This window comes from Sinocyclocheilus anshuiensis, unplaced genomic scaffold (assembly GCF_001515605.1).
Source record: "Sinocyclocheilus anshuiensis isolate Anshui unplaced genomic scaffold, SAMN03320099.WGS_v1.1 scaffold234, whole genome shotgun sequence".
NCBI classification, from domain to species: domain Eukaryota; kingdom Metazoa; phylum Chordata; class Actinopteri; order Cypriniformes; family Cyprinidae; genus Sinocyclocheilus; species Sinocyclocheilus anshuiensis.
This window is the reverse complement of record NW_015544165.1, coordinates 2,299,493-2,311,145: the sequence shown is the minus strand read 5'-3', so window position 1 is coordinate 2,311,145 and position 11,653 is coordinate 2,299,493. Positions and strand designations below refer to the sequence as shown.

The 11,653-nt window shown below is 37.7% G+C and overlaps 2 protein-coding genes across 5 annotated transcripts in view; both read right to left on the bottom strand.

The window, feature by feature from the left end:
• LOC107695825 (polypeptide N-acetylgalactosaminyltransferase 6-like) overlaps positions 1 to 7,069 on the bottom strand; it is a 13,830-nt gene extending 6,761 nt beyond the window's left edge. For both annotated transcript variants that reach the window (XM_016495894.1, XM_016495895.1), the window contains exons 1-5: positions 6,832 to 7,069; positions 5,181 to 5,682; positions 4,004 to 4,176; positions 2,729 to 2,878; positions 2,041 to 2,275 (exon numbers count right to left, since the gene is read on the bottom strand). In XM_016495894.1, coding sequence (XP_016351380.1) covers positions 2,041 to 2,275; positions 2,729 to 2,878; positions 4,004 to 4,176; positions 5,181 to 5,656 — 1,034 coding nt within the window. In that variant the 5' untranslated portion in view covers positions 5,657 to 5,682; positions 6,832 to 7,069. The remainder of the gene's footprint in view (positions 1 to 2,040; positions 2,276 to 2,728; positions 2,879 to 4,003; positions 4,177 to 5,180; positions 5,683 to 6,831) is intronic.
• Positions 7,070 to 8,718: 1,649 nt separating this feature from the next.
• Positions 8,719 to 11,653, bottom strand: part of adcy6b (adenylate cyclase 6b) — a 49,236-nt gene continuing 46,301 nt past the window's right edge. For all 3 annotated transcript variants that reach the window (XM_016495890.1, XM_016495891.1, XM_016495892.1), the window contains one exon: positions 8,719 to 10,349. In XM_016495890.1, the coding sequence (XP_016351376.1) occupies positions 10,221 to 10,349 (129 nt within the window). In that variant the 3' untranslated portion in view covers positions 8,719 to 10,220. The remainder of the gene's footprint in view (positions 10,350 to 11,653) is intronic.

Genomic DNA, 11,653 nt, shown 5'->3' with positions numbered 1-11,653 from the left:
TAAAAAAAAAAAAAAAACATTACCTTTTTCATTTTACATCTAAACAAAAGCATTCAAGTAAGAAAACAAATAACCAAATGTAAAAATCCCTTTAGTCTGTTAATTACAAATAAATGGATTAAAACTATAAAAGCAGTTCAATCAATAGCGTCAAGTGATTCCCGCTTTTCTTTGTTAGATTAACATTAATGAGGCGGCCTATATTAAGACCGACTGTGATGCACGGATCTAATATAATGTTACACATCAGATGTTTTTCCCCAACAGTTTCCCAAACGTTCACTTAAGACATAACAGATTATGTTTGTGTGAATACTTAAATACTGTAATTCTGTGTATGTGTGTATATTTATCGGGATCGCGCAGTCAGAACAAGTGGAGAATAGGTACTCCTCTCGGAAAACGTACAAATAAAGGTAAATAAACATCTAAAATTATTATTTGGAGCATTGGGGTCGCTAGACGAGGGCTTAATGAACTAACTTTTGTGAAAACCTCAAAATCGACATTAACTTTTTTTTTGCCTGTAGCTCAAAATTAGCCCGTGCGCATTCCGACTCATTTTGCCAGCACGGGTCACAAATACAGCCAGTGTCCAGCAGTGTTACATTGTGTTTCGATGCAGCTCGCTGTCAAAATTACATGTGATAGATGCAACTTCCCTGTTGGATTACTTCAGATATTTATCCAATAAAGAAACATCACTTACCACTACCAATAGCCTAATCCACACAGAAAAAATAAATAAATAGTATTCTTTATATCAGACAGATCAAGTGTAAATCACACGTCTCATAACTTTTCATTATGTGGTTCTCTGGAATACTCCATTGTTACTGGTCAATGTTTCCATTTATTCATTTTTTTGACTAGTACCAAGGAAACAAACAGGATAATGGCTGGTCAGAATCACAAAAAAACCCTCAATGTGATACAAGACTCCTTCTGATCACCGTCAGGATTTTAAAATGACTGACTGTATTGAAATGTGGCCTTGCAAACACTTGTGTCAATTGGGACAGTTCACATAAAAATGAAAAATTTTGTCTCAGTAGGGAAAAAAATAATATAGAAGTCAATGGTTACCAGCAACTGTTTGGTTACCAACATTCTTCAAAATATCTTCTTTTGTGTTCAGGTCCTACAGGTTGTAACAACTTGAGGGTTGAGTAAATTACCATTTCTTTTTTGGGTAAACAATCTCTTTAATTGATAAAAAAAGCAAATACGCTTGTCTTGGTAAAGGTAAATACTGATGCATCAATCACAACAAAATTAATACGTAAATTTGTTTTTATTCTCGGAAACACTTCCAAGCTTATTAAGAGCAAGGTTTAAATAAAACATGCGTGACTTACTTTACTGGGTACGTCTCATCTTTGCGTTTAGCGTTCTCGTAATCTGGAATGGCCTCCCAGCCAAATGTGAGACTCCAGTCAAAGTTGCCTCTGTTATGGGCACGGGCCGACGCCACGGGCTTGTGGAACTGGAAAGAGTTTAAATCAATGGTTGTGATTTCAGGGCTCACCACAGCAGTGGGCTCCTCAACAATGCGAGCAAGGAGAGGCTCGAGCCAGCCATGGAAACACTCACCTGTAACAACAAAAACATGACAAAAGAGAAAAGAGGGTTTGTAAATATGCTACTCAAGCATATATGCTAAGATGGCATGTCACATTTTTCAAAACTTTCATCGTATACAAGGTAAAATATAGGATAATATTACACAGGTGTATGTTGCTAGTCTTCAATCCCGCCTACAATGGCTCAAAGCGAACAAGATAAGCATCACATACTAGACCTTTTTCATGGCACATAACTTTGTACAGGTTGTAACAACTTGAGGGTTGAGTAAATGACCATTTCTTTTTTGGGTAAACAATCTCTTTAATTGATAAAAAAAGCAAATACGCTTGTCTTGGTAAAGGTAAATACTGATGCATCAATCACAACAAAATTAATACGTAAATTTGTTTTTATTCTCGGAAACACTTCCAAGCTTATTAAGAGCAAGGTTTAAATAAAACATGCGTGACTTACTTTACTGGGTACGTCTCATCTTTGCGTTTAGCGTTCTCGTAATCTGGAATGGCCTCCCAGCCAAATGTGAGACTCCAGTCAAAGTTGCCTCTGTTATGGGCACGGGCCGACGCCACGGGCTTGTGGAACTGGAAAGAGTTTAAATCAATGGTTGTGATTTCAGGGCTCACCACAGCAGTGGGCTCCTCAACAATGCGAGCAAGGAGAGGCTCGAGCCAGCCATGGAAACACTCACCTGTAACAACAAAAACATGACAAAAGAGAAAAGAGGGTTTGTAAATATGCTACTCAAGCATATATGCTAAGATGGCATGTCACATTTTTCAAAACTTTCATCGTATACAAGGTAAAATATAGGATAATATTACACAGGTGTATGTTGCTAGTCTTCAATCCCGCCTACAATGGCTCAAAGCGAACAAGATAAGCATCACATACTAGACCTTTTTCATGGCACATAACTTTGCAAATGACATGAGTGCCAGAAAAAAATAAAATGCAATCATGGGAGTAACAACTTTAAGCTCATGCCAATGGACCTGAAGAGCAGGTTCCTGAAAAACTACTTTCCATCCAGTCACAAATAATGAGACTGATGGATGTTAATGACATGCTAACAGAAACTGGTATGCTGTGTGAGTCAATAGAATTGGGCAGGGCAATTCATGACAAGTGATGACACACGTACAGTGAGCATCTAGGAAGGTTAGGATTTCTCCCTGGGCTTTGCTGGCTCCAAGAAGCCTCGCGGTGATGAGGCCCTTCCTCTCCGGCTGACGCACTACCTTCACGATCTTCAGTGACTTCACATACTCCTCCAGCTTCTCATGGAGGTGTTCTGCAACAACACACAAGATCAAATGTAGAAGGATGACATTAGTGTAATCTTGTTTTCTGTTTCTTCTGTATTGTAAAGTACCTTTGAAAGGCACTGTATGAACAAAAACTACACTACAACAATAATACCTTTCAATTGTTTGGGATAATTAAGGTTTTTTTTGTTGAAGGAATTAATACTTATTCAGCTTACTTATTCAATACTTATAAATTGATCAGAATTGACAGCAAATTTATTTATAATGTTACAAAAGATTCATATTTCAAATAAATGCTGTTCTTTTGAACTGTACAATTTTTTTTCTTTAAATAACCCAGTTTCTTAAGCACCAAATCAGCATATTAGTAATGGCTGCTGAACATTCAGGTTTGCCACCACAAATTAATTCGATTTTAAAATATTATTTAAAAATATTTAAAATATTCAAAAAGAAATTTAAAATTGTCATTTTACAATATTATTTTTACTGTATTTTTGAACAAATGCAGCCTTAGTGAGGATGTGATTTTTCAAAAACTTTTTTTTTTTTTTTTTTTTTTTAAATCTTACAACCCCAAATTTTTCAACTGCAGTGCATGAGTTTAATACGGTGTTCAAAACTTTATAAGTCAGCTGTAACTTTGTCAACTGTTCAACGTGATATTTTTCAATGACTAAAAATAGTTTCAGAGCACGTTGATATTTCCTGTGGTGAGACTTCAAATGAACTGACACACTTCCTTTATCTTATCGCTTACAGCACTAACAAAATACATAAAACTAACAAGGAGATTAATGAGGGGAACAATTAAACTAATGAAGAGGAAAAATTAAGTTATAATAATACAAATTAATATTTCATCGCCAGTAACTTTTGCTATGGACTAGTTGGCTAATACATGTTTTCAGTTTCAACAATGCAATATTACTTCCTTTGTTTACGCAAATTTTTTATTTTTTTTTGGCAGTCTTAACTGGTTCTTTTGTTAATGTATGTTTGTGGCATTTTTCACCCACCTGAAGAAGCACTTGTACAAGTGACATTCCACTAAATAAAACTGTTTGCCATTGAGCCAAGAACATTTAATAACACTATGTCTACGGGTAGTTAATTTTTACAGCAAGAACTGATAAAGTCGGGCCCACCTGCTGTGCTGGCATCATCCACTAGTATGATTTCTTTGAGGAAAGCCACCGGGGAGGTGTGCAGCACGCTGTACACGGTGCGCAGAAGTGTTGACCATGCCTCGTTGTGAAACACAATGATCACACTCGTGGTGGGGAGCGAAGGGCAACGGCGAAACTTTCGCTCAACACACCTATAAAGGACGCATGAAAAAACCTATAGATATGTGTGTACTATATATACCCATATAAAGTATATATATACAGTAGTAAACATTTGAAGTGGATCAAAGAAGTTCAAAGTTGACCCAAGACAAGAACGGGTATCGTTTTGGTTTTAGGACATCTTTGATGAAAGGATTTGATCCACTTCAAATGTTGACTACTGTAGATTAGTATAGCTTCGTAGTCCTCTGAAGGGTGAGGATGTTTGACTACATAAGCATTTATTTTATATATAATGTAGTTTTAGTTTAATTATATCTAGAATTTTATTTATTTTTTGTTATTTTAGTATATCATGTTAAACTAAATGTAAATGAGAAAAGTCATCTTGCTTTCTAGTGTAAATAAATTAAGTTTCTTTTATATTTCACTTCAGTTTTTTAATGAAAGTAATGAAAGCATTTTTATGGTTTATTTTTAGTTAACTATAATAACCCTGACAAACATACATGCCTTAAAAAGTTGAAGGTAATATTCTAAGGCACAATTCCCAAATTACACATTTAAACATTGTAATTAACAGTATTATAAATTTGAGGACGTATGCAAATTGCTCAAGGCACTTTACTCAACACAGTGTTTAAATATAATAAGATTCAAAAGGAAACATAACACGTCAACCTATTGCTCAGTGATGCAACAGGTGAAGGTGTGATTAGAAACTGCAAAAGCAGCAAAACAGTAAAGACTCTAATTTACAATGAGTGTTTGGGCAGCATTCATAGGGCTTTAGCCCCAGCCTTAAATCAACAGATGAATCTGCACCTTCATGTTTCTGTGTAAACGGATCAAATGAGTCAACGTAAATTAAAAGGCATCTAAAATGCCAGCAAACATTATAACACACGTCATGAGTGCTGCCTAACTTTAACCTATGAAGGGAATCATTATAATGGCGGATTGGTTGCTGAATTGAATGAATTGTTTGTATTCCACATTTTCTCATGGTGCCAAACAATGTGCCCATTCTTACTCGGGTGGACGGGTGTCATCTCCAAGACTTCGGTGCAAGGAGATTCGGTCACTGGCAAACTGGTTAAAGCAGTGCCTGGTCATGCCCTCCTGCTTTTCCTTCTCCTCCTCTGCAGTCATGCTGGCTTTCTGGAAGGCTGCGCCATTGGCTCCCGGTGCTTGAGTGTCCTCAGGAGGTCTCTCGATCCACGGTTTGAGATCCGCCTGAGTGTAGAAACCCGAGGGGCAGTTTCTGTTCGGGGTGGGCAGCACTCCCACCGATGGGGGCTGCGGGGCACCGATCTGGAAGGCGAAGTTGTTAACAGCCCCACGGACCATCTCGAATACCCTTTCCTTTTTGTTGGACAGATCTTGCAGCCAGGGGTCCTGAAGTGAACCGCTGCCAACGTCCCTCTGGAGCACCACCAGAATCACCATGAAAACAGTGCCGCCCAGAACAGTAAGCTTCAGGGGGGAGAGACGACGCCTCAGATGCATTCTGTTGGCCAATCTCAGTCACCAAACTGTGAAAGCAGACCAAAAATCACTTATGAAGGAAAAACAATCGCCACCAAAATGTAAAAAAAGATCCATAATAAAATTGTTTATTTACACAAACTCCACAACAAAGCAAGCCATGTCCCACTCTTAATTAGCAGTGAAAGCCTGCACTGTCGACTCTCACATGGAGCACAGCAACAGAGCAAACAAACCTCACCTGACAACAAACACCCTTCTGCACCTGATCCTTCCGTCACCCTGCTGGATCCACGTGGCAGCAGGTGGCTCACGCACACTCCCACTACACTTAATGGGTGGTGTTGGAAGCTTTGCATAAATACACTTCACAACTGTGACACGTTGCCTGTGATCTGACTAACTGAACAGGATCTGGATCTCACCAACTGCTTGGAAGGAGTTTAATGGTCATCTTGAGGACTGGCAAATTTAAAGCACTATTATTCTTGCATTTTAACCTCAAGTAATTACTTTTTAAAATAGGAAATGTGAGGACAATGGAACATATGGTGTTAAATGAATCGGTAACCTCAGTGCCCATGGAACCAGTCTATTTAAAAACATCTACATCACAAATCCCAAGGCGGGTTAATGGCCACCAGAGACAGTCAGGCCAACTTCTGCGTAGGTGTTCAGACTTTCCCAATCTTTCAAACTAAAACTGGTTCTCCTGCATTAAAACTGAGTCAGAGCTTATATGGACATTATTATTACAACCTAAAGTTATGAAGTAACATATATTGGTTAAACCGCATTTTTCCTTAGCTACTGAATAGTCTGCGTGTTTCGCAAATTTCGCAACCCCCAAGCACTTCCTTAAAGTTTATACAAAAAAATATGCCAAGCAACATGACAACTAAGCGAAACTTATCGGAATAGATAAGGAAGTGAGCCAAGAATATATAATGGTTAAAATCATTACAGTATGACACTGATTTCAGTCTTTCACGGTCTTCTAGAAGCCTTATTTTCGAATAAATGAGGATAATGTACGACGAACGAGCTTTTGTGTGCTATTAACAATAAAGATGAAACCCGCTCATGACAAGGAGGAGAGGAAGATACGCCGAGGTTAGGTTTGGTTGACAACAGACATGACGCGAAACATGTCGAAACAAATAAAGCACTCATTTAATTACATTTTCAAAGCTTACCTGTAGTAATTTCAGTCAGTCATGTGTTTCTCCCAGAAGCATTCTGTAGATAGATAGGTGTTTCCTCGTCTACCGCGGCACTGTTCGTTTCAGCTGCGAGAGTCGACAGACGGATGTTGTTACTCTGTAACTTCGCGTTTTAGAGATATTGGGTTCACTAAGCGCGCGACGGCTTCACGCGACCAGCAGCACTGGCCTCCCGGCTTCCCTTTGAACGCAACAGGTGCCATGCGTTCAAACGATTGAGAGTCATCTGGGTCCTAAAGCCGGGCCTTCATTTTAGTGATGATGGGGATTTTGATTCATCTCAGTGATTCGACTCTATTGAATGTGTTCGCGTTCACCAAAAAGATTCCTTCACGGATACTTTCTGCGGTTTGCTGTAGGCTACATCCGTACGCGAGTAGGTAGTTGTCTTTTTTTGTCACCGAAGGATTCATCACCCGATTCGTTCAAAACAAAGAGTCGTTTTGCGTGTCAAAACCGGCTAAAATAGTTTAGCCTAAGCATCACAAGCATCTCCCCCACGAGTGACTAACCGGACACGCTTCAAAGGGGAGATTCAGTGAACCAAAATGATTCAGTACATGGAAGTGAACGAGAATGATTCACTTTAAAGATTAATTCAAACACAGCGATTCGCTCACCACATCATTTCAGTTGTGGGATCATAGATTTTTCACACAAATAAAGTTTTAACTGTTGAAAGTGCTGTTAAACATGTAGGGAAATTTCAGTGTTGCTTTGCACTTGTCTAAAATTGGATGACGTTGATTACTTAATTAAGGCTCAGGAAAGGATGTGGTAACAAACTATACATCAACAGATATAAATTATTAACTGGGATGCATTTAAATTCAATGCCTCTTGTGTCGCGTACGTGTAACCGAATACAGATTTATTCAGACATTTGACAAAGGCAGGCCAAGAGGAAATGGGGTCGGTACTTCTGTAGGAGAGAATCGTGAGTACAAACTATCGCCTGACATGAGACTGCTGCTACTTGAAGAAAAGACACCAAGCTGAGCATGAACAAAGAGAAGAGTCCATTAACACAACAATCACTAGAGCCACTCACACCCAACAATGGCCTGTCTGTCTGTCTGTCTACCTGATGGCTTAGTTTTGAGGTATTACATTCTTTTGATGTACAGTAAAATAAAAGGAAATCTTTTAACAAATGGCGCACTCCAAATAGTGTGCACTATTCCGTTACTTCAGATTAGTGTTGGGTCGTTCTTGAACGATTCGTTCGTTTTTATTGTTTGTAGTGTGATCAACGTTTGCGTAAGTAGTAGACATATTAGGGAAGTAACACGTAACATTTTAATTATATTTTGTTAAAATGAACGAAATGAACGAAATGACTCGAAAAAAGATTCGTTAATTTTGCTGAACGAGACTCAAAGGTCCGAGTCGGTAAAATGATCCGAACTTCCCATCACTACTTCAGATGTGTTACATTTATGTTCAATAAAATAGCTAACATAAAATAAACCTAGCACAAAAACTAATTAAAAGCTTATTTTGACAATCTGTTGAAATCATATTTAATTAATTGTTAAATAATTTTAATTAACTAATTTTAATTACTAATGTAAGTTACATGTAGCTGAGTGACATATTTTGCTATGAATTTATGGTGAAAATTAACAGATAAAATTTAGCTTGGCCTCCTGAGGTTGACAACTTTACTTCTGAATGTTATGCTTTCACTGACCACTTGTTAAAAAAAGTATTTTAGGTTCATTTTTTTTATGCCATATTTGTGGAAAGTGCCTAATATTTAACCTTTTTGTCCAGCTTATTCTGCCTGTGGCCTGTATGTCCACATGTAATTAAAATGAGAAGAAATAAATGACAAATTGCACAAACTAGTGTTGGGTGGATATGGTATTGAGACATCATTCTTACAAAAAACACCCAATTTATCGATTTGCCACCTTTTAATGAAAAAGGTCCTGAAAGGTCCATGTACCACAAACATATTTGAACTAAAAACTGTATGTGCTTTGATGTCTATGACAAAGTGAGAATGTTAAACATACATGTACATTCATATTGGGAAATTCATGTTAAGGACGGTGAAGGATGTTTCTTGCAACACAATCATCAAGATGCATCTATACAGTAGGAATGGTAAATTCAGAAATATGGCAAAAATACTCAACCTATGCGTTTGACTGGTAATTGCATAATTTTTAAATAATGTTGACAAATGTGCAAGAATGACTAAGAGCGTTCATGAGGAAATGCTGAAATGGATTAATGCTGAACACTGTCAGACGAACAACTTTCCAGTCCAGCCACATTTGTCAGCAACCACTAAGCCCAACAGGCCTCTGTCATCACATTTACACATATTTACAAGGGTCTTAAGAAGACTTATACCTTTGCTGACCATACTGTGCTGGAATTATATGAGGTATTGGTCATATTTAGGTTAATTTTTTTCATTGATTTATACAGGAATGAATTAAGATTTGAAATTTGTGTAACACATTTATGAACTCAAATGAGAGGGAAATTACATCAGTTATCAATTGAACACATAAATGCAAAGAATTTAATCTAATTAGCACTTAATCTGGCAAAAAAGCTATTTTAAATTCATTTTATAAACCTCACTGTGAGCTATTATGTCCTTTTAAAGATAACAGACACACATTTACACACCGTCCACACATAAATGAACAAATGACCAAGGAAAATTTGTCCAATGCCATTCTCGTCCTTCATTTACCTCTTTTGTACACAAATACTAAAAGGGAAAAACATGTTGATCACTCATAAATCATACGAACTGTAAATACAAGTCACTTGTATTAGGATTCCTGTTTCTAAGGCCTTCAATGAAGACAGATGTTTTTTGCTTTAGTGTTTATAATAGAATACGATGTGGTAGAGAGTGGCACGAGGCCAAAAAAAGAAAAGCCAGACAAATGAATAACACTTGTTCGGACATTTCAAACAGTTTACATGGCGTGTGTAGTGTTACTATATATAACAAATAATTTGTTCTTTGGTCAGTTTCTTCTTGCTTCTTGATGCTTGAATATATAACCATTTTTTATTTACATGGTTTAAAACCTGTCAAAATAAATAAAGAATTCAAATTTTGGTATGGAAGAAGTCTTTCCCACAAAATAAAAAAGAAAACCAAACTTTCTTCAGTGTCTTCTCTAAGGCAACAGTTCTTCATTAAATCTTTCAGGTAGAGCGTACCTCATTATTCCCAATAGGTGCATATATAAATACCACACATGCCCAACTAATGCTTGTGAGCTAGAAAACTTGTGAGTGGTTATATTTGGATCTGCTCAAATCCCATTCAGAGCCTTTTGTTGTCCTTCCTTCATTTCAGTGCATTGAGAGGCATTTGGTCAGTTTTAACTGCAGACAGGACCACTGTTGAGGAAATAAGTGGTCATATCTCCTTTCCCCTTCACTTTCACCAGTCCACGGCACTCCAGCTGGTAGCCCTTCCTTTCTAGTACATGGTATAAGTCAGTGGTCACCTGTAGGAATAAATAACAATATCATAAGCTTTTCATTACACACTGAATTCTAATTAGCCAAAAACTAAAAGTTTTTCTGCAGCACCAAAGGGAATTGCAAAAATAAAGTTAGTTTTCAAATGGCCAATTCAACTGTCTGCCATTGGTTGGATAAACAGATGCAAGCCATACATGCCCCAAACTCAGGCCATTGGTTAAACCAATGATGCTATGCTTGATTTTGATTGCTTCTATTGTCCTCATTTGCAAGTCACTTTGGATAAAAGCGTCTGCTAAATGTCTAAATGTAATGTAAAACTAAGTGCAAATAGCTATAGATTCTATTTATACTACGTTAAAATAGCAGGATATTCTGCTAATTACTTATTGCAAATAGTGGCAATTATCTGCACCTCAGCATTGTAATACATTACAAAACAGTATGCAATAATATAATATAATATAATATATATAACTTAAGAGTGTAAATTTTAATTTGAATTCAAATTATTAAATGGATGCCACCTTATTGGGACAAAAGCCCTCCCTACACCTACCCTAACCCTACCCGATACTTTATTTTCTACTTTTTGATTATTTCCTTCATTTTTATTAAAAATAAATGCTTTTCTGATGTGTTTTGGAATTTGAAAAGGGAGAAAAAAAGTTCGCCAAAAGGCAGATTCGAACCCGGGTCGATCGCGTCAAAAAGAGTATAGCACACGCTTTACCATCTATGCCACTGAATCTGACGATTGACAACTGTCTTTTGTAATGTTGACTAGCCCAATCACATGTTGGTGGGTAGAGTTAGTGTAAATAGCCTCTGCCAACAAGGCGGGCTATTTGCACTTAGTGAAAATAGACACTCCGATTTTTATTTTTTTTATTCCCAACAGTTAAAACAGTTGCCCACAGAAAAAATCAGGGGGTGCTGCAGCACCCTCAGCACCCCCATTTCCCACGCCTATGGTGTTGCCTTCCTCTCTTCTAACCCATAATAGAGCGCACGTCCCGTGGCACCTAAGCGTCGCGCATGCCTTAAGATCTCTCAGTCTGTTTACACTCCGGTTGATGCCCATGACCATACAGAAAACGCTGCTACTCCTGCCTGCCCCAGATAACACTTCGCCAGTCCAATCTAGATGCAGCTGTCACAGAACATGCAACAGCCAAAGTCAGATAACTTAATATTAAAAATCACGGGCATCAATCGCGGTGTCCAGTGGCTGTAAAAAGTGAGAGCTCTTGTGGCAGGCGTGTGACGTTTAGGTGCCACGGAACACGCGCTATATTACGGATTAAAAGAGAGGAACAAAATATAA